Source organism: Hibiscus syriacus, unplaced genomic scaffold (assembly GCF_006381635.1).
Source record: "Hibiscus syriacus cultivar Baekdansim isolate YM2019G1 unplaced genomic scaffold, ASM638163v2 tig00112249_pilon, whole genome shotgun sequence".
Taxonomy (NCBI): Eukaryota; Viridiplantae; Streptophyta; class Magnoliopsida; order Malvales; family Malvaceae; genus Hibiscus; species Hibiscus syriacus.
The window spans coordinates 733,554-756,183 of NW_024063281.1; the positions used below are offsets into that span (position 1 = coordinate 733,554).

At 37.8% G+C, this 22,630-nt stretch overlaps 2 protein-coding genes across 2 annotated transcripts; both read right to left on the reverse strand.

Annotated features, from left to right (window-relative positions):
- Positions 1-15,733: 15,733 nt before the first annotated feature.
- On the reverse strand, positions 15,734-17,649 carry LOC120176526 (ankyrin repeat-containing protein BDA1-like). Its single transcript, XM_039182948.1, has 2 exons — positions 16,943-17,649; positions 15,734-16,849 (listed from the first exon to the last, which is right to left on the reverse strand). The coding sequence occupies exons 1-2, from the start codon at positions 17,522-17,524 to the stop codon at positions 15,872-15,874; spliced, it is 1,560 nt and encodes a 519-aa protein (XP_039038879.1). The 5' UTR covers positions 17,525-17,649; the 3' UTR covers positions 15,734-15,871.
- A 2,304-nt stretch (positions 17,650-19,953) lies between these two features.
- LOC120176527 (ankyrin repeat-containing protein BDA1-like) lies at positions 19,954-21,607 on the reverse strand. Its single transcript, XM_039182949.1, has 2 exons — positions 20,744-21,607; positions 19,954-20,665 (listed from the first exon to the last, which is right to left on the reverse strand). Exons 1-2 carry the CDS (start codon positions 21,323-21,325, stop codon positions 20,120-20,122), a joined length of 1,128 nt encoding a protein of 375 aa, XP_039038880.1. The 5' UTR covers positions 21,326-21,607; the 3' UTR covers positions 19,954-20,119.
- Between the last annotated feature and the right edge of the window lie 1,023 nt (positions 21,608-22,630).

Genomic DNA, 22,630 nt, shown 5'->3' on the forward strand with positions numbered 1-22,630 from the left:
ACATCACCTGCCACATCAACTGCCATGTCATCACCACATCAATTGCTGACTAGATGCCATGTCAGGTTTGCCATGTCGGGTGTGTAATGTCCCAAGTCATGTCCACTAATCCGGCCTTGAATCCAGAAAAATAAAAAATTGCACGATTTCGTTGTTCTTAGCATAATTTTTGGAATTCAATGTCTTGGATCGAAAATGAATGAAAAGGCCCAAGTTAACAACTAAAATTATCTAATCAAAGAGTAATTAATCATAAAATAATGTATAATTTAAACACTAATCAAATTCTCCCTCGCTTATTTAATGTTTGTCCTCGAGCATTTCTCAACTATCATGCTAAAAATCTCAAGTTGGAAACTTCAATTCCATAGAATTTCTAAGCAAATTCAACCAAGCAAATGTCGAGATTTAAGATCAATCAAGCAAGGCATAAACAATTAACTGTAAATCAATCATGGCATTTCAATCATCCGTCAATTTCAAAGAATACAAGACTTAGTTTCTCATTGGTTCACTCATTTCGCTCAAGTGTTTCGTGTGAAAGAATCGCTCAAGCTTAAACTAATCGACACATTACCATAGGCTTGTAACTAAATCTAATCTCCACTACTTCGTATGAAAATGATGCAATAATTAAGAGGACTTTCAAACGGGTTGTAATGGGGCTAAGGTTTGGGTAGGATAAAGGCCAAGAAATGGGGTTTCAAAAATTCAAGACAAAGTAGAGACTATTACGAAAATTTATTCAAAGGAAGATAAAGATGAAAGGAAGGCGAAACAAGAAAAACAAAGGTTTATTCACTCAATTTTTCTGTTTTTTTCTTTTTCCTTTTTCAAAACATTCTGTATTTTTCTTTTTTTCTCTACTCGAACAAAAAAAAAATTCTACACTGAATTTTCTGCTCACTCGAATCCAAACTGCATTATTTGAATTTTATGCACTGTTCAAACCGAACTGTAGTGGTTTTTTTGCTGTTCGAATAGGGTAAATTTCTAGACTGTTTTGTTCGATTCTGCACTGTATTTTTCAAACAGTTTTTTCTAGTTTTTTTTCCGGAAATAATCTCACCTTGCCTTGAAGAAGGGTAACAAAAAGAGGGAAAAACAAATTCAGATCGAGTTTAAAAATATGGTGAATCAAAGAAAAGGATATAAGGCTCAAAGTGGTTCTCTAGGGGAAAATAAAAAAGGTAGGCTATTTTATTTGGGGAAAAGAAATGAGTTTAATCCTAATGCCTTTATCATATCATTGCATCATAATCAAAAGTGTAGTCTCAACAAGCATCGAGTTACAAGTTCTAGATTGCAATCAATTAGTTCGACACACTCAATTAGTTCGACACACTCAATTAAAACAAAGAGCAAGAATAAAAGATATGCTCATTAGGCTCAAAACTCACATGAAAGGCTTATTAAACTGAGTCATGCTCCAATTCAATCAACAAATCCATGAAATTACCAAGAAAAATTTACATCAACTAGTCATGCCATGCTATCTTGAATCCTAAATTTAACAAGAACATGCTTCAATTCACAAATAAACATAAAGAAATTAAATCAAACCAAAGATCAGCAACCAAGATTATCAACAATTCAAATCAAGAAATAACTCAATTTCAATCAAAGAATAAGCAAAGGCTAATTTGATTTATAACAATTTTAATCAAAGAATAAGTAAAGGCTAATTTGATTTCTAATTCTACCCCCTCACTTAAAATCATATTGACCAAATATGAATAATAAAAAGTAAAATACAAAAGAGAGATGGTTAAAATACTCCCCGATCAATGTCGACCGCGACCATGTCTAGAGGGTCTCGAGTGAAGGTACAAAAGTATCTCAGCAATGTTGATCTCGATGGAGTCTAGATGGCCATGCACCTCATGGATTTTGCTATGAACGTCCGAGGGTGGATGCTCCTCTGGTGTCACGGGTTGAGTAGTCCTCCAAAGAAATACACGCTCATTACGTGGGGTAATTGTGTCAGGAGGGACAATGTGTGGCGTACTGGGAGTTCCAGTGAGGAGTCACATCGACTCCAAACACCTAGCATCCAAATGATCAATTGTAAAAGTATAAATAAATTGATTAGAATCAAACGTTAACAGAAATAAACGAGATGCAAGGCGAGTAATGTAAGGTCCAAGAATTAATGGGCAATCAGAACATACAACACGCTCAAAGGTGCACGCGAATCAAAAACCCAAATTTACCTTTACACCGGTTTTCATACACCATAGGAAAAATAATTCAACCTTACTTAGCGAGGACGTAGTGTCATTATGCCTGGAATAATTATATATAAGGAACTGGTGTATGTAGAGGAAAGTGGGATCGTGAATATGCCATCCCTTGGTGTTGCTTGCATTGTAGATAGCACCGGGAAAATCGGTAAGTCGTATAAAACTCAAAAAGCAATTCATAATAGGTAGAATATCGAATTTTAGAATAAGAACGCCAACCAATTGCACCAAAATAATTCATGATAGAATCACACAAATGAAAGGAATCGAGAGTGTGATCAGGTATACTTACAAACTTGGAACTTACGGTGCCGGATACCATCTGTTAGGAAAATAAACCGAGTACAAGTAATTTCCCTATAACCAGATTAGTGAGAATGCGAAATAAAAGAGGAAAAATAATACCCGAAAATTGATAACGGAGTTCAGCCAATTGTGCTTACGTCTCCGGGCTGCTGCAGATCTTTTACTAAGAGAGAAAATTTACAGGTGTTTACAAAACACTCACTACTCACAAGAAAGCTCTCTAGTATAGGAAGAAAGAAATGTTTTGGGATGATTTTGAAGCTAAATGGGTAAGGGTATTTATAGTAGAAACTTAGGGACTAATCTTTGAAAATACCCTAAAGTGCAATGACTAAAGTGAATTTACCCATTCCTATTTTCAACAAACATCTACCAAAATTTTACCAAACTTTGAAAAACATTTTTCAAAGAAACATTTACCAAACTTTGAAAAAAAACATTTTCCAAAGTTGGTTGTCAAACTTTGAAACTTTTAACAATCTCCCACTTGAAGACTGATTTTAATATGTCTTCACACCTCGATCAATGCAGCAACATGTCTGGTCTTGTTATTCTAGCATGCCAACTGAAGTTGAACACAACTTCAGTTTGTCCGTAGTCACCATCTTTGTCAACATGTCTGCCGAATTTTGAGCTCCACTAATCTTTTCAAGTTTCAAAATCCCATCTTCCAGAAGAGACCGGATAAAATGATATCTCAATTGTATGTGCTTTGTCCTGGAATGAAAAGACGGATTCTTTGCTAGATGGATAGCACTTTGACTGTCGCAATACAAGATATTGTTTTCTTGTTTCTTGCCTAACTCTTCCAAGAAACTTTGGAGCCAAACCATCTCCTTGCTGGCTTCCGTAACAGTGACATATTCTGCTTCAGTTGTGGAGAGAGCAACTATCTTCTGTAGTTGAGAAACCCAACTCACTGCAGTTCCTCCTAGAGTATAGACATACCCTGTAGTGCTTCTTCTGATGTCGACATTTCCGGCTAAGTCAGCATCTACATAGCCTGTCAGTATCGTATCTCCACCTTTGAAACAAAGTGCTTTGTTTGTGGTACCCCGAAGATATCTGAGGATCCATTTGACTGTTTCCCAGTGTACCTTGCCCGGATTATTCATGTACCTGCTAACAGCTCCCACTGCATGAGCAATATCTGGTCTGGTACAAACCATGGCATACATCAGACTTCCAATTGCTGAGGCATACGGCACCTTCACCATGTGTGCACGTTCTTCCTCTGTCTTTGGTGATTGGTCTTTGGAGAGTCTGAAATGAACACCTAAAGGTGTACTTACTGGTTTAGCATCTTGCATGTTGAACCTGGAGAGTACTTTGTTGATGTACTCAGCCTGTGATAACATCAAAGTCTCGACTTTGTGTCTCTCTTTATCCTCATCCCAAGAATCTGCTTTGCAGCACCCAGATCCTTCATAGCAAACTGCTTCGACAATTTTTGCTTCAAGTGTATAATCTCTTGCATGTTTGAGCCTGCAACGAGCATGTCATCAACGTACAACAATAAAATAATGAAGCTATTGTCGAACCTCTTGATGTAGCAACAATGATCTGTTTGGCATCTGGTAAAACCACTGCTACCCATGAAACTATCGAACTTCTTGTACCACTGTCTAGGAGCTTGTTTTAAACCATACAAGCTCTTTTTCAACCTGCATACCAGGTTTTTCTTGTCTGCCTCTATGAAGCCTTCTGGCTGCCTCATATAGATTTCTTCCTCCAAATCACCATGAAGAAAAGCTGTCTTTACATCTAACTGCTCAAGATGTAAATTCTCTGCAGCTACAATTTTCAACACCAGTCTGATTGTAGACAGTTTTACGACTGGAGAGAAAATTTCATTGTAGTCAATACCTTCTTTTTGCTGAAAACCTTTGACTACCAATCTTGCTTTGTAGCGTTTGCTCCCATCGTGCTCTTCTTTTATCCTGTAAATCCACTTGTTGTGGAGCGCTCTCTTGCCTGGTGGTAATTCAGCTAATTCCCACGTCTGATTTGACATAAGCGAGTCCATCTCATCTTTCATAGAAGACTCCCACTTGACTGAATCCTCCACCTGCATTGCTTCATCATAGCACTCTGGTTCACCATTGTCAGTCAGCAACAAGTAGTACAAAGAAGGCGAATACCGTTGGGTTGGTTTAGGAATTCTGGAGGAGCGTCTCAGTTCTGGTGTGTCTGGTTCTTCCTCTTGAATTGCTTCAGGACTGACCTGAACATCATTTCCAGAAATCTCCTCGAACTCAGTAAATTCCTTTGTTTCAGCTTCGGTATTACTTGATTCTGCGGTTGACCTGTCTTTGTACATCTCATTTTCATTGAAAATGACGTCTCTGCTTCTGATGATCTTTCGATTTTCGTAGTCCCAAAACCGGTAACCGAACTCATCACCACCGTAACCAACAAAGACACATTTGTTGGACTTAGCATCAAGTTTACTTCTTTCAGCAGAGTTTATGTGTACATAAGAAATACAACCAAACACTCTTAAGTGTGAAAGGTTTATTTCTTTTTTGCTCAAGGCTTCCTCTGGTATTCCGCCATCCAAAGGAACTGAGGGCCCACGGTTGATCAGGTAAGCTGCAGTGTTGATAGCTTCAGCCCATAGAAATTTGGGCAATCCGGCATGTATCCTCATGCTTCTGGCACGTTCATTCAGAGTTCTGTTCATGCGCTCTGCTATGCCATTCTGCTGCGGTGTTATGGGAACTGTTGTCTCCATCTTGATCCCATTGTTTGCGCAGAAATCTCTGAATCTACTGTCTCTGTACTCTCCTCCATTGTCAGACCTCAACCGCTTGACTTTCAAACCAGTCTCATTTTCCACCATGGCCTTCCATTTTCTGAAGGTATCAAAGACTTCTGATTTCTTCTTCATAAAATAAACCCACACCTTCCTTGTTGAATCATCGATGAAGGTGACATAAAATAGTGAGCCTGCAAGAGATGGAACTGGGGATGGTCCCCATACATCAGTATGAACCAATTCTAACCTTTCTGCCTTGGGAGTCTTGCCAATCTTTGTAAAACTGACTTTCTTTTGTTTGCCAAAGATGCAATCCTCGCATAGTCCGACATCTACATTCTTTAGATCCGGCAGCTTCCCTTTTGACAAAAGGGTCTTCATCCCTTTCTCGCTCATATGGCCAAGCCTTTGGTGCCATAGGTTTGATTTTCCGTCAGCATCTGCTACTGCAATGATATTCTCTAAATTCGAGGTTACATAGAGAGTACCAGTCTTCTTACCACGAGCAATGACGAGTGCTCCTTTGGTAATCTTCCATTCACAGCCTGAAAAGGTTGTACTATAACCTTCTCCATCAAGCTGTCCAACAGAAATCAGATTTCTTTTGAGGCCAGGAATATGTCTCACTCCTGTCAGCTTCCAGGTGGTCTGGTTTGGCAGCTTTAATCGGATGTCTCCTTTTCCGACGATCTTCAAGGTTTCATCATCAGCTAGATGAACCTTCCCAAAATCACCACTGACATAGTTCTCCATGATTTCTCGGCATGGGGTGGAGTGAAAAGATGCCCCTGAATCCAAGATCCATGATTCAATCGGACTGTTGACGCTTAGAATCATGGCATCACCTGTCTCCTCTGTCATGTTGGCAGATTCCAGTGCACCAGTATTTTTCTTCGGCGCTCGGCAATCTCTTTTGAAGTGACCCTTCTTGCCGCAATTATAACAGGTAAAATCTTTATTTCCTGTTCTTGATTTGCCCCTTCTGGATTTCGATCTGCCACTGTTTGAATTTTTTTCTGAAGTTCTCCCTCTGGACTCCGTGTGCAAGGCTGAGGAGGTTGATGCTTCACCCGATTCTCTCCGTCGAATTTCTTCGCTCAATACCAGGTCCCGAACATCGTCGAATTTTAATTTGCTGTTTCCCGACGAGCTGCTGACTGCTGTAACAGTAGCATTCCAACTGTCTGGTAGAGATGATAAGAGAATTAAAGCTCGAACTTCATCATCGAATTCAATTTCCACTGAACTCAACTGGGTTGTAATTGTGTTGAGTTCATTTAGGTGTTGAGCCATTGATGCCCCTTTCTTTCATCCGCAAATTGAATAATCGCCTCATCAAATGAACTTTGTTTGAGGCCGATGGCTTCTCGTACATACTGGAGAGAGCCGCCATAAGACCCACCGTGGTCTTTTCCTTTGCTATGTTAAAAGCAAAATTCCGGGATAACGTCAGTCAGATAACTCCGAGGGCTTGTCTGTCGAGAAGAGCCCAATCTTCATCCTTCATGCCCTCTGGTTGCTTTCCTGAGAGAGGTTGATATAGATTTTTCTGGTACAAAAAATCTTCAATCTGCATCTTCCAAAAACCAAAGTCCGCACCAACGAACTTTTCAATTTTCACCTTCCCTTCGTCTGCAGCCATCGCTCCCACTCGAATCTGGCTTCGTTTGGATCGTTTCTGACAATTCTTGTGAATCACCGTGTATTAGAACACCACCGTCGACAAACTCGTATCGCCGACCGAATTTCACTATTCACGAAATTCACTATTCACGTGAATAGTAATGAATAGTAACCTCACAGAAAATTTGACAAAATTCACAACCAAAAGCTCTGATTACCAGTTGTTAGGAAAATAAACCGAGTACAAGTAATTTCCCTATAACCAGATTAGTGAGAATGCGAAATAAAAGCGGAAAAATAATACCCGAAAATTGATAACGGAGTTCAGCCAATTGTGCTTACGTCTCTGGGCTGCTGCAGATCTTTTACTAAGAGAGAAAATTTACAGGTGTTTACAAAACACTCACTACTCACAAGAAAGCTCTCTAGTATAGGAAGAAAGAAATGTTTTGGGATGATTTTGAAGCTAAATGGGTAAGGGTATTTATAGTAGAAACTTAGGGACTAATCTTTGAAAATACCCTAAAGTGCAATGACTAAAGTGAATTTACCCATTCCTATTTTCAACAAACATCTACCAAAATTTTACCAAACTTTGAAAAACATTTTTCAAAGAAACATTTACCAAACTTTGAAAAAAAAACATTTTCCAAAGTTGGTTGCCAAACTTTGAAACTTTTAACACCATCGACTCGCCAAGCCTCTTCATCGTCAAAGTCGAGATAACATTGAAGTACTTCCTCGGTTGGTACAGAGAAAGTGTGCCCTCTTCAATGACGCTCGTGATAATGGTCGTGATCAGGTGCATGATCATCGTGGGTGGGCGTCTCGTCTTAACTCGTGGAAAATGATGGTGAATGTTGTTGTTGGTCGCGGTTTCAACTAGAGAAATATGTTGGCTTGTGGCTTAGTTGTGGCAGCGGATTCAAAAACCCAGAAGAGAAGTCATATGAAAAAAAACAAAAATAGGATGTGACATTAGTAATGGTTTGATATCGATAAGAGTAGAACTTACCTCAGGTTGTTCGACGTGTTTGGGTACTGCCGAATGAGTTGAATGAGTGACATGACATCGATTGTGAATGTGTCGTAGATGGAATCTAATAAAATGTCAGAGTGGCCGATTCTACCGTGGTCCAGATGGACCAACAGAACCCTGTGGAGGCATCATAAAATCGGAGAATGATAAGTGGAGGACAACCTAGGCTCGGGTGAAGGTGGATGAGCGCGTGGGTTAGGTGCGCCTATCCCCCTCCTCGGGAAGCAAGTGGTGGTGCACGAATGGGTGGCGGTTGAGGCATTGAATCAGAACCGCTCGGCACTTAAACTATCGATGCATGGTGTAGTAAATCGGTGACGACCACCACCAAGGGTGACCAGCGGATGAGACGAGTTCTCGAATTGGTTTCTTATCCTCACCATGGTTCTCGAATGATTAAAGAAAAAGAAGAAAACAATAGCAAAATTTGGTAATGGATGAAAGTAATGGTGCAGCGGCTATGGAGCTTTGATGGAGGGTAAATTTTCTTCCAAGTATAAAAGAAGAAAAAGAAGGTTTCAAAGATTTTATGGGGGTAAGGGAAGAGTTTTGTTTTGTGTGGCAATTCGGTGATAAGCGTAGGATTTAAATTTTAAAATTTGAGGTGATAAGGGAGGTTGATTATCCATTCAAAAAGAATTGACTTTGATTGGGGAGATGGTCGGCCGAAAATTACAAAAGAAGGAGGCGAAAGGTGATGGAATGTTGGCGACAAAGGAAACAAATTTGTGGGGAAAGGCTAAACTGCACTGGCCCCATGGAATGGCGCTAAAATGCGCCGAATATCCCCCTTTGATGAATAAAACGTTGCATTTGAAAGGTAGGGGGATTGGCTGCTGAAATTTCACGATTTGGCTTGCAAATCAGCCTTGAATTCGTCCAAATTCAACTTCAATTGAACCAATTCTTCGTGTTGGCTTTGTATAATCTTCAATTAAAACGCTCAGGGTACATACAAAATTCAAATCAAGAATTAAAACGTAAAATAAACGAACAAAAATAACAAACAAAAATTGAAAAATAAAAATTGAAAAAAATTTAAAAGAAACAAATTAAAAGAAAATGAAATGTGTTGTCTCCCATAAAGCGCTATTGTTTAACGTCGTTAGCTCGACAACCCGATTTTAAAGCGTGGGTTCTTCCAATTCAATCTCCTCGACTAATCCATCCGGAACATTTTCATAATACGACTTTAACCTTTGGCATAGTCCCCGGCAACGGCGCCAATTTTGACACGCGTCATTATGATTTTAAATTAAATAGCCTTTATCCCAATAAAATGAATAAGAATAAGTAGAATAATGAGAGTAAGGGTAGATCCACAGAGACTAGGAGTTTCACGATTTCCTCACTTTTGATCTAGCTTCAAGCATGATTTGTAAAAGAAAATAAGATGGGGATTTGAGAGTTGGAATAAAAAGTAAAATGTGAAAGAAAAATAAAGAAAGTAAATTAAGTAAATTTTAAGTGAAAATTCAATTGCTAAAATCAGCCTTGGGCTAAAGCTTTTACCTCGATTTAAATCGATCATCGAACATGATTTACCTTCAGGATCAAGCGGTTATAGTCTATAGGGCCCAACCCCTATAACTTGTTTTTCTCTCAAATGAATAGAGAATCTAAAATCTATCTTTAGATCTCGGTTCTTTGTGAGTTAATAGTGTCAATTGCTTATTAATTTAATGCTTTAAAAATATGGAAAAACCTGACTTGAATTCTATCATCTCAATTGAGAATCTAACCCGATTTCAGTTTCCCTTAGTGGACCGCCACTAAGTGTGTTCACAGGAAGTCGAATGTGCCACAGGCCAATCCTTCCTCCGAACTATTAATCAAAATCGAAATTCAATTCCAACATGCACTTTTTGAAATGAAATCGCTTTGATTGTAAAAGGATGGTTGATTACCGATCCTTGATTTCTGAAAACTGAAAATGTAACCGTTGAGGGTATGAAGTACTTTTTGATTCTCACAACTTAGAATCGAGTCATTACTTTAGCCCTTGGCTATAGAAAACTTAGCTAAGCATGGTAGAAATCATACTTAGTATTTTGAAAGAAAAAAGAAGTAACTTGAAATATAAAAAGAAAGAAAACCTTTTATAAATCTAAAGAAAGAAAGAAACAAGAGAGTTTGAAAATGATTAAATGCTCAAGTGATAATTTGAATATGCTTTGAGGCTTACCCCAATGGGGTATTTATAGTCCTAAAAAACCCTAGAAAATAATATTCAAAACAAAAGATAATTCCTAAAGATAATTTGTAAAAAATAAAAATAAGATAAATCCTAATTTAAAATAAAAAAATTCGGCTCAGTTTCATTCTCCATGCCACTGTTGATTGGATCTTCTAGAAGCTGCTGATTAGGCCTTCTAGAAGCTGCTGACTAGGCCTTCTAGAAGCTATTGACTGGTTCTAACGGTAACTACAATATGGCTAATGTATCTAACGGTAACTACAATGATTTACTAATAATTTTAACACTACTTCTAACTACAACCAACCAAGCCGCTCTTAATTGGTGGTTGGCAGGGTGACAATATCCCAAAGTTCAAAGGGTAATAATACGATGAAATGTTAGTCAAGATATCAGTCTTGAATGAAACAGTTGCATTTTTATTACTTACCTTTCATTTTCGATATATAGTTTTAGAAAAATATAATTCTCGGATGTTATTATCAGTAATTTCTGATTTTGAATTATACCTTATAATTTTAAATAAAACTAGTAGCTATGGAGGGAGGTTCAGGTTTTCTGTCGGATGTTGTTTCTTTGTTTGTGGATAACTTACCAAACTCTATTCACTGGAAAGGGTTATAGCAGATTGTGGGTCATTATGGTGAGGTTTTGAGTGTGTATCTTCCGTCGAAGAGGAGTCGAGCAGGCTCTAGGTTCGGTTTCGTCAAAGTTGGCAATATGGTAGAAGCCGATAGAGTTAAGGAATGTTTGAATGGTCTTGTGGTGTACGGTAGTCTCATCTCAGTGAGTTTTGCTAAGTATTCTTTGAAGGCTCCGAAGGATAAATATGCACAGTGTAAGTTGTCATGGAAAGGTAAATCTGCAAACCTTGTCGCAACTAGTATTTCTCAAACGAATGAGGCTAGCCTAGCGTGTGCTTCCAGAAAGGAAGTTAAGGGGTATGTGGATGAGGGCGAAGTAAGAAAGTTATAGAGATGTTTGGTCGGTTTTATGGCTGGTGTTTATAGTGTTGGGAGTATTATTGACATATTACATAACTGGGGTTTAGGGGAAATCAAAGTTCAAAGACTTCGTGGGAACTCTTTTCTGCTCTCTATAGAGGACGAAGATCTTTTTATCATGCTTGAAGACTTTCAGTGGTCTTACTTGAAAGAGATTTTTGTGGATGTAATGCTTTGGACAGAGTCTTTTTGCTAGAAGGAGAGAGTTGTTTGGCTAGAGATAGAGGGTTTACCTTTGCATTGCTGGAATACAATCACTTTGAAAAGATTAGTTGGTTTTTGGGGGAGATTTGAGGCGTTTGGAGATAATGTTAGCCATCATCTAGATTGTGAGAAAGTTAATATGCTGATTACTACTTCTTCAGAAGCTCGGATTGATGAAGTTGTTGATGTAGTGGTGGAGAATAAAAATTTGATGTTCGTGTTCTTGAAGTTAGGATGCTGGATCATTCTTTAGGCATTTTGTCTAAATCTGAAATCCTGACGAAAATAGTGATTGAGGCTGAGAAGGATGGGGTTGTGGTCGGGGCTAATAATGCAAGTGTTTCTCCGAGTAAAGATGATCTGTTGGTGGCTTCTGAGTCTGGTAGTTCTGATTGCAAGAAAGGGTCTCCTGATGGCATCCCTTTTGATGTCGCGTGCTCTGGGGATAGCCTCTGTTGCCGTAATAAGGTTAGTTTAGGGAAGCCGACTGAGGTCGAGTTTGGTGTCAAGGATGGTGGATAGAAAGTTGGCTTTCTAATTTCAGATCAATGCAATCACGTGGGGGGTGAAAGGATTGGTTATTGATGGGGTTGAGACTTTGGTTGTAGAGTCAAATGTGGACAGTCCTCTTTTAGACGGGATTTCAAAGTTGGAGGATGGAGTTTTGGCGAATGCGTCTGTTGCAGTTTCTCCAGATATTGAGCCTCCTTTAAGGATGGGATTAAAGAATGGATTTTTATTGAAATCTCATAAAGATGATCTGGTGGCTTCAGGGGGGAGGAGTGAAGGTTTAGTTTTGGGTTCTGGTAACTCCTTGGAATTAGGCGACGTAAGTAAATCGAAGTTTTCTGAAAAAGACAGTTTTGGAGGAGTCTTAGAAGATGTGTCATGTGTGCCAGAAATGTCCATTAGGAATAAAAAGAAGATGCAGAAGTTTGGTTCTATGTTGGATATCCAGGACTCAGTCCTATCGAAAGCTGAGAGGAGTTGAAAAGATCGAGCGTTGAAGAGTTCCAAGTTAAAGAAGTCTGATCTTGAATCTACTTAATTATCAGGTAGATCTATTTCAGATTCGGACATAAAGAAAAATTGGGATGCTGCGTATGTTGAAGCGGAGGAAACTCTGTCAGTAACGAAGATGCTCGGTATTACGTTTGCAGAACCTGAAAGGAAGGTTCTTGAGAAGTTAGTGTCGTTATAATTGGGTTGAGGGTAGTGAGGGAGGTATAGAGTAGGTGGTAAGTTCTTTTGCATTTGATAGTTGAGGTCCCTGTCGTGGTTTTCTGGAGGTCTTGGAGTAGTTTAGATAAAGAGTTTTTTGTGGATATGTTTCAACTTGTAGTAGGGGTTCTGGTGTTGGGAGATTTTCAGTTTCATATTGTGTGTTTGTCGTCTTCAGTGATTTTTTTAGTAGGGGTTGGTGTGAGTTTTAGGTTTTATTTTGGTTGTTTTTGTTGGGAACGTAGATGAGATTTTTCTTGGTATGTTCATGAGTTCGTTTTATTGGCTTCTGAGGCGGTTTTGGTGGGTTTTGGTTTTCCAAAGTTAGAGTGTTGTTATCAAGGATTTTTGGGTATGTTCATGAGTTCTGTTTCTTTAGTATGGGGATGGTACTCGTGACTGTAGTTTTCTAAAGTGTGTAGCCGTATAGAGTGTTTTTTTATTAGGTGTTGGTAGAAGTTTATGACTTTAGTTTGGTTGATTCTTGGTGTTTTAAAGAGTTCGGTTTCTTGGCGTCTGAGGCATTTTTTGGTGGGTTATGTTGTATAAGGTTGAGTGTTGTTATCAAGGATTTCTTGGTTTGTTCATGAGCTCTGATTTATTATTTTGGGTATGGGGAAGGTGTTCGCGTCTTTACATGTCAGAGGAGATGATTTATTATTGTTTTGGAGGTAGGTAATGGGGTGGTAGTGGAAACGGAGGTGGAGTTCCGCGTTGTTTTTGAAGGTAAATTGTTTGAAGAGTCCCATATATTGCGTTATGGGATACAGTCGGTCTCTCTTTGACTGAGGAGTGGATTTTTAGTGCTTTGGAGGTAGGTAGTGGAGTGCATGTGTGTGATGAGGTGGAATTTTGGGCTGTTTTAGAAGGAATGCGCAGGATTTATTAAGACCATCTCCAACGGTGCAATAGTCTAGCGCATATCTCCACTGTAGTGCGCTCCAACGCTGCGCCAGTTCCATCGCCACTGTACATATTTGCTACAGTACCATGCTACATCTAGCGCGGTACTGTAGCTCACGCTACATTTGCTTTTTTTTAGTTAAAATATATTAAATTATAAGATAGATAAAAATATATTAAAATTAGATAAATAATCATACTAATTTTTTTTGTAATTTTTCGAATTTTTCGTATTTTTTATGATTTTTTTAAATTTACAAAATTAATATTATAATAGTTAAATATTGTGAATAAAGTAGAGTTAGTGGTAATGTAAAGATAGCGCTGGAGATGAATTACTGTTTCATCTCTAGAGTAGAGATAGAGATCCGTTAGAGTAGAGATAAGCATTGGAGATGGCCTAAGTGATGGGGATTTGGATTTTTGTAATCCTAAACATTGTGTGGTGGGGATCCATTTCCAATGCGCTAGAGTGTTGGCTTTAATAATCTCTTGGAGGAGGTTAGTGGGGCGCATGAGGGCGATGTGGGGGAGTCGTGCGCAACTTTGGAGGGTAATGAGATCATTTTGCAGGTGGTGTTTGCTGCTGGTCTATCGATCAGGGCTATCGATGTGTGGGCGTTTTGTCTTTTATAGTGTTGGAGTTCTCGCCTGCCCAAGTCTGGTTCCACCGTTCTATGATTTAGAACCAAAGCATAGGTCTTTTATTTGACGCAACCCAGAAATCTCCCCACTTAGTGCAAATGGTGCCCACATAATTACACTCATAGCTCTTAGTGGGTGAAGTTATCAATCCAGTTGTAGGAATTTTTGTTAGGTTGCTTTGTTTTTAGTTAGGTTTCGGTTATTTTGGTTGGGATTGTTTCGGTTATTTTGGTTGGGATTGTTGCTGTTATTTAGATGGTTGTAGTTTGTGCTTATTTGTGTCGGTTGTGTTTTTTGTTCTTGAGTTGCCTGTACTAGGTGTTGGTGATCTTTGTATGTATGTCTCTTATGTTGCACTCTTTTCCTCCGATTAGATTAGAGAGGTTTTTAACGAGGCTCATAAGTTGTTCTTCGACTTTTGATTTTAATAAATCTTCATTCCTATCAAAAAATAATAATTCTCGGATGTTGGTTATTCCTTTTCCTATATGATGAATTTTGGAAAGGAACTATTATACCTGTCGTATATTCTTTATCCACTATGATCTTTTGTTGAACTATACATTAATTAGCCAAAGTGATGATTAATTCGAGTTATATTAATCTTGGTTTTATATACCCTAAGAACTTCGAATAAAAAAATCTAATATTTTCAATATGATTATTGGGTTAAATTGTATGTCAACCTCTGTATATCTCTATTTTCAAGAAAGTTATTTTAGAAATTCGTTTGGAGTCATAAGACCCTTCTAAAATTTTGATAATTCAATTTAGATAAGTCTTTTGTCATAATAATCTATGTTCATATAGTAGTAATTGAAAGAGTCTTCTCTATTTCAAGAATTCAATACTCGTGAATCTATTTGATATGACAAATCTCCATTTGGCTATTCATAATCAATTCTGAATAAGTCTTTCGATCGATAATATTAACATATATTAATAAATTTAGCCAAAAAATTATCGAAAGAGTGTGTGAATCAAATTGAAAGTCTAAACAACAAAATAACAATCCAGATACATTAAAATAATAATCGCGGTTTGATTTTTGGGTGTAGTAAAATAATAATTATTAATAAATACCTTAGCATTTTTAGTTATTTATTAAAAAAATAATGGATTGGTAATTTATCATCCTTTTTATTATCTATTTTTATTATCTATTAGTGAATTAGTAATTCTTTGAATGAAATATTTTTTTAAAATAACTGCTAAAAAGTTATTAAAAAATTAACGAGTTGCTCGCGAATTTATAGAAGTCGAGTTGGACTTTGCTCGACTTAGCTCGTTAAGATTCGAATCGAGCTCGAGTTCAAGTCGAATCAGCTCGAGTCGAACTTTAACGAATTTTGACTTAGTCGAATTCAAGCTACTCACGAGCTGCTCTAATGGGGAGTAGAAATGTAGGCAAAAGATGATCAACATCCCAGCAAAGTGTATGCCTTTCATATTTTCATAGACAAAGGTCTAAACAAATGGCAGTCAACATTGTGAACCAAAAAGAGCCACCCTTGAAAATGACAATAAATCGACAAATCATAAATTATCTACAAAACAAGAATCGGTATCCATCGTCAACTTGGCTCAATCATTAATTTTACTAATTAATTATCACAATTATTTTTACACAACCCTCAAACTATTTAGACTTTACAGATCCTTAAATCTTAGGATATTGTATCTTAAAACGTGTTTGAATCCACATCCTCCTAAACGTCGTCACAGCATCTATACCGATCGAATTAAAATTAGATTGAAAATCGTTGCAACTTTTAATACAACGCTTATGCAGAATTGACATACGTTAAGTAATAACCAGTATGCTATGAATGCTGCAGGGTATTTCCAGCCATAGACACTTCTATAACCCTCACCAACAAATAGACTGTAAACTACAACTAACAAGGTTCCTTTCCAGAACTCATCGTATAGGATAAGGAATAACAAGAATCCTTGAATTGCACCTACAACTACTCCTCCGGCAAGAATGGAGAGCGAAAGCGAAGGGAATATCCAACATCCGACGATCGAAACACTAAGTTTTGACACCTTGTATGAGGTGCACATGAACACCATGAAAACAAAAATGATCGTTGAAAATGCACGTAGAATTATAGCTGTTGAGAAGGTTGGAGCTATGGTAGATATCGATTGGTCGAAGCAGAGTGCGAGAAACGCTAGTAGTAATTGAAGCGTATTTCTGATCCCACGGGGGAAAGGTTTAAGCAGGGCGAGTGTTAGGAAGAAGGCCACCATGAAGACAATGTAGGTTAGACTATAGAACATAAGGAAATAGTATTGATCCATCACTACTGTCCCTATACTCCCTGGGGATTCCCTTTCTTCGATACGTTTCGAACCAGCGGAGCTCGAAGAACAGTCGGTCTGCCAAACGCCACCGGGTGGGCTAAGACTTGTTTGGTAGGTAGCAGTCAGCAGGAGTCCTAAAATTACTAGTAAAGCATTGCGGTCCTGCTCCGATGTATTCTCCAAATCATGAAAAATTAACGATGATGCTTTTGTCACGTATTTCATGATTTGTTTATCGACCTGATAAGAAAAGTTTGAAACAAATGGAATGGAGAAACCGCGTAGAACCGTGATGCTTTCTCTGCTATTATGTTGTTCTGCAACCTCGAGTGCTGTCAAACCATCCTGATTCCTGGCTTGCCTATCTGCTTTGCAGTTCAATAGCAGCTTCACCATCTGTTTTATTATAAAAACCGTACAATCAATTAATCATGTATATGAAATACAGAAGATCCATGTATGTGAATCATTAAAGCAGATGAGTCGAACCTCGAGTTGATTATATCTAGCAGCTAAGTGCAGCGCGGTGTTACCGTCTTCGTCCTTTCGGTTCACCGTTTCTTGATAATAGTCTTTCTTCCTAAGCGTTCCTATTAGTACTTGGAGGACGTCTAGTTTTTTGTTTTCCACTGCCATGTGCAAAGCAGTGCGATTTTGATTTGAAACATCTCGGATGCAATCAGGGGAAGCTTCCAAAATTTTTTCCAACAGATCATCACTGTTTCCAAATCTACTAATGTAGTGCAGAGGAGTCTCCCCATTCTTCCCTTTGATTCGAGCAAGACCGGTATCGATTTCCAAGAGACGTACCGCCATCTCCTTATGCCCTTTCTCGACGGCGAGGTGGACGGGACTCAGACCTTGTTGGTTTAGCTTTCTAGCGAAGGATGGCTTTAAGCTCATAATCTCCATCGCAAACCGCATGCACCCTTCTTCTGCAGCTATGTGTAAAGGCGTCTCGATGAACTCAACCTTGTCTAGACGCCTCAAAACATTTCCGTTTCTGTGGATTAGTGTATATAATTCACTAATATTACCTACACGAGCAGCTGTTCTCAAACTTTCTTCCATGCCTGAAGGAAGAATCAACCGACAAGAAGAGAGATAAAAAGATAAAAAGATTTTGGGTTGTATGGTCTGCGTTAAAGCCACCAAGGAAACAATATATTAAGACAAATTAAGTCTATGGTTTTGGTCTTTTGTTGTCTTTCACAGTAAATTGTAGGAAAAATATATGAAAAAGAAGTATAGAATCATGACTATAAAAGGAGAGTTTGCTTACCTGTTCAAACAAGCAGAAAGAGATGGAGTTCCAAAATAGACTCGGTCAAAATATAAAAAAAATCCAAACCAGTGAAGAACCCTTCCATGAAGTTTGACTGTTAAATCATTGATGGGGTGATGTTAGAATTGTGTGAACTGAATTATTTTAGGGTAAACTACTCCAATGGTCACTAATATTTGGGTAATTTTTTGTTTTCACCACTGATGTTTCAAAAGTTACAAATCGGTCACTAATGTAATCGTCTGTTACAAATTGGTCACTCGTCGTTAACAGATGTGATGGAAAACAGAACATCAATGGTGAAAACGAAAACTTACCCAAACATTAATGACCATTGGAGTAGTTTACCCTTCTTTTTATCGGGTTTTAGATGATTAAGAAGAATTCAATTAAAATAGAGTTTAAAATAGGGATATGTTGGTAAAGAGCAATTTGATCGTTTAAAATTCTACTTTTTCCTTTATACACCGATAAAAACAAGCGCAGAACCAGGAATAATTTATTGGGGGTGTTTGATAAACATCTTTTTTAAAGAGCTGGTTGTGCAAGATAAGCTGGAAATGAAACCGCTGGAAAATCCAGCGGTTTGGGAGAGTTGATTGCAAAATAAGATGTTAAATGACATATTTGACCATATTATTTCTATAATTTATTTTCAATGAATTTTTGTAGAATGAATTTTATGCTACGTCTAATGATGAATTAGTGAAAAAAAAAATTATTATTCTATTTTTTAGTTGTAGATTCTCAAATATATTTTAATTGAGAAACTATAGCAAAACATGAAAGTAAAAATGTGGTGTTGAGATTTTATACAAGATTAATAGTACATATGAATTTCACAATGTTAATATTTGTAAATATTAAATTTAAAAAAAATATTCACTAATTTTTTAAGGAATTTTTAATTCATTGTTAAAAGTATTTTATCCGAATAATTTCACCCTCAATAAAGACTAAAATATTATAAAACATATATGCACTTAATAATTAAATGTATCATACACTTATTTGTTATTTTACCCATATCAGTTATCATCTAAATTTTACAAAACACTTCAATATAAACAATTAATCAAATCAATTTCTCAAATCAGCTAATCAAATCAGCTACTGGAATCAGCTACCAAATATCAGCTATTAGTTGTTTGCCAAACACCCCTATTATAATGAAGGTTAAAATATTTTTTATTTCATAAATACAATTTTTTAATTGGGGGACCTGATAATTTTTTTTTGAAATATATACACGTTTTTAATATTAGTTAATAGTTAGAAAAATAATTGGTGGTCTTGACCCCATGATGTTCCGCCAATGGATAAAGAGTAGGAAACTCAGTTTGAGTAGATTTTTTTCTATACAAATTTCTTTGGTAAACAAAAAAAACATATATCTATAAATAAATATTAGGGATTATAGTTTAGAAGTACATTGATAACCATGTGTATATCACACCACACCGCGTTATTTCTGACCATCATTTTCCTTACAGAGGGTCCTAAAGGAGTGGTCCTTACAGAGGGTCCTATTAAATGAATAGTCTGTATTTGAACATAAACACCGAAGTTTAATATCATGGACAGTGAAATTTATGTCGTAAGGACCACTCCTTTAGGACCCACAATCAGCAAATGATCTGTATTTGGCATAAAAACCAAATTTTAGTTCTAAGATAATTCGAATTTCATATTGACGACTTTTCTAAGGGATACAAAAATTGATTTTGATTTTTATTCATGAAGCATCCTAAGGGAGGTCATCTAAGTTTTATCACCAACATTACCAGTAGGGGCAGCCATTCTCAAACATTCCTCCATGTCGAAAGGAAAGATAAATCGAATACACATTCAAATTGCAAGTAAAATAAAACTCGTAATTGTTATAACATCGATCAGAGCAGATATTATTTTATAATCACTTTAGCTTAATAAAAAGAAAAAAAATGTTACAACATCGAATGCACCGGTTTATACAGAATCGGCACAGATTAAGGAACAACCAGCATCCTACCAATTCAATAGGGTATGTTAAGCTTCTGTAAGGATCCCTATTAGTCCACCAGCCAATATATGGAGAGTGAAAGAAATCGGGCCTACTAAATAAACTATGCCCTAAAACTAAAATGGTTCCTTTCCAAAATTCATCATATAGGAAAATGAATAACAAAAATCCTTTAATTAGGGCAAAACACAATTCTCCAACCGGGTTGGAACTGGAGGGAAATGACCATCGTAATTGTAAAGAATCGAAGGGAATATCCAACATACTACAATGGAAACACTCAGTTTTGACACCTTATGGGTGATACCCATGAACACCATTAAAATGAAAAGGATTATAGAAAATATATTGACAACTGTATATGCCGGACCGGTTAGGGCTAGAACAGATACTGATTGATCGAAGCACACTGCAAGACACGAAAGTAGGACCTAAAACCTTGGGGAAATGGTTCAAGCAGACCCAGAGTTAGGAAAAAGGTTACGATGAAGACGATATAGGCTGGAATATAGAAATAAAGAAAATTATATGTGTCCATCATTGACGACCCTGGGAGCTTACGTTCACCGTTTACGGTGGAGCTGACGTATGAAGCATCGTCGCCCTGCCAAATACCACCAGGCGGGCTAAGAGCGGATTGGTAGGTTGCAGTTAGGAGCAGTCCTAAGATTACTAGTAAGGCATTACGGTCATCCCCTGATATATTGTCAATATCGTGAAAAATTAGCGATGATGCTTTTGCAGCGTACTTGACGATTCGTTTGCCCCACTTGTATTTCAAGTTCGAAACTCCCGGAATGAAGTCACGACGCAGAATAGTAATGTTTTCTCTGTTATTACTTTGATGTGCTACATCCAACGCCGTCAAACCAGCTTGATTGGTTATATGTTTATCAGCCTTGTATTCTAGTAGCAACCTGAGCATCTGTTTAACACAATAGGTTAACCACAAAATACAAAATAATCTGTGTAATATTTATTGTTAGAATGGGATGATTTGAACCTGAGGTTGATTATTGGTAGCAGCTATGTGGAGTGCAGTGTTGCCGTCCTCGTCCTGTCTGTTCACCACTTCCTGATAATAGTCCTTCTTTCCGAGCGATCGGAGTAGGGCTTTTAGGACGTCCGGCCTGATACTTTCAACTGCGATATGCAAAGCAGTGCGATTCTGAACCGTAACATCTCTCATACATTCGGGACTAGCCTGCATAAATCTATCCAACAGACGGGGTTGGTTTTCAAGTTTACAGAGGTAGTGAAAAGGGGTCTCGCCATTCTTTCCTCTGACACGAACAACATCTTTATCAACTTCCAGGAGACGCAGGGCCATCTCTTGTTGCTCCATTCCGACCGCAGTGTGCATGGGGCTCAAGCCTCGGTGGTTCAGCTTCTTAGCGAAGGATGGCTTCAAGTTCATGATCTCCAGTGCAAACCCAATGCACCCTTTTTCTGCAGCTATGTGTAATGGAGTCTCGATGAACTCGACCTTATCGAACCGCCTCAAAACGTTTCCGTCTCTCTCGATTAATTCATACAGTTGGCTAACGTTGCCCGACTCGGCAGCTGTTTTCAGATTTTGATCCATGTGAGGAGGTAAAAAGGAAATTACAAGATGGAATGAAACGGGGACGGCAAAGGAACCCGTTTCAAGTACCCGATACGTCTCCGGCACGGGGATGGCTGGGATACATATCGGGGTCGTGCCACGGTGGCAGGGTACAGCTGAAAGAAATCGGGGACGTTTCGAAGACTATCGCGGCGCTGCAAACGGTGGCACTGTAAACGGCGGCCACGGCAGCGCGGCAGGAGTGATGAAAGACAGCTAGGGTTGTTAAAAAGAAAAAAATTAAAAAAAAAATAAAATAAAAGGAAGAAGAAATAGGAAGCGGCCGCGTGAGGGAGAAAGAGGAGATAACATCACTTAAAGAATGTTTGGTCTAATTGTCGGTTGATCTCTGTGGTTTCTAGGATTTTTGAATAGGAAATAAAATTTTCAGTATTGTCAAATTGACCACCAAACTTAGTTTAGGGATTTAGAAAAAATTCCCAAAGTGTTAGGATTTTTAATTAGGGATAAATTAGGATGTTACACTAATTTTCTATGAATTGTTGACTTTATTTATAATTTTTTACTTCCATTTATAATTTTTAAAAAATTATAAGTCGTATCCTTGTCGTCCTCGTACCCTATAATTTTAAAAATTATCGTTTCTTGTCCTAGTCTCCATTTTTGTATCTGTCTCTGTATCTTTATGAATGCAACATAACGTAATGGAGTCTCGATGAACTCAACCTTATCGAATCGCCTCAAAACGTTTCCATCTCTCTCGATTAATTCATACAATTGACTAACGTTGCCCGACTCGGCAGTTGTTTTTAGATTTTGGTCCATGTGAGGAGGTAAAGAGGAAACTACAAGATCGAATGAAAATTAAAGCAGTGACGGATCCTGAAATTTAACAATGATAGTCCAAAATTTAAATTTTCTTTTCTTAAAAATAATGGGTATGCAAAACTTTTTATTTTTTCCATTTTTCTTTAACATATTATACTAAGTTTTATCTTTTTTTCCTTACTAATGGGGATACACAGGGCCGTTGCTAGCCCGGCACGAATTGCGCGACCGCGCAGGGCCCCCAAAAAATGGGCCCCAAAAAAGTGTATATATATATAAGGCGTTTTCCAATAAACGCCGCTATAGATGGACCTATTGCGGCGTTTTTAAAAAAATGCCACTATTATTGTGGTTTTATTGATAAAACGCCATTATAGATGGATCTATTGCGGCGTTTGTAAAAAAACGCCACTATTGTTGCCCCGAAATCGAATATATCTAGAAAATAGGGGTCCCTTATAAGAATTTGTACAGGGCCCCCGAAAACCTAGCCAC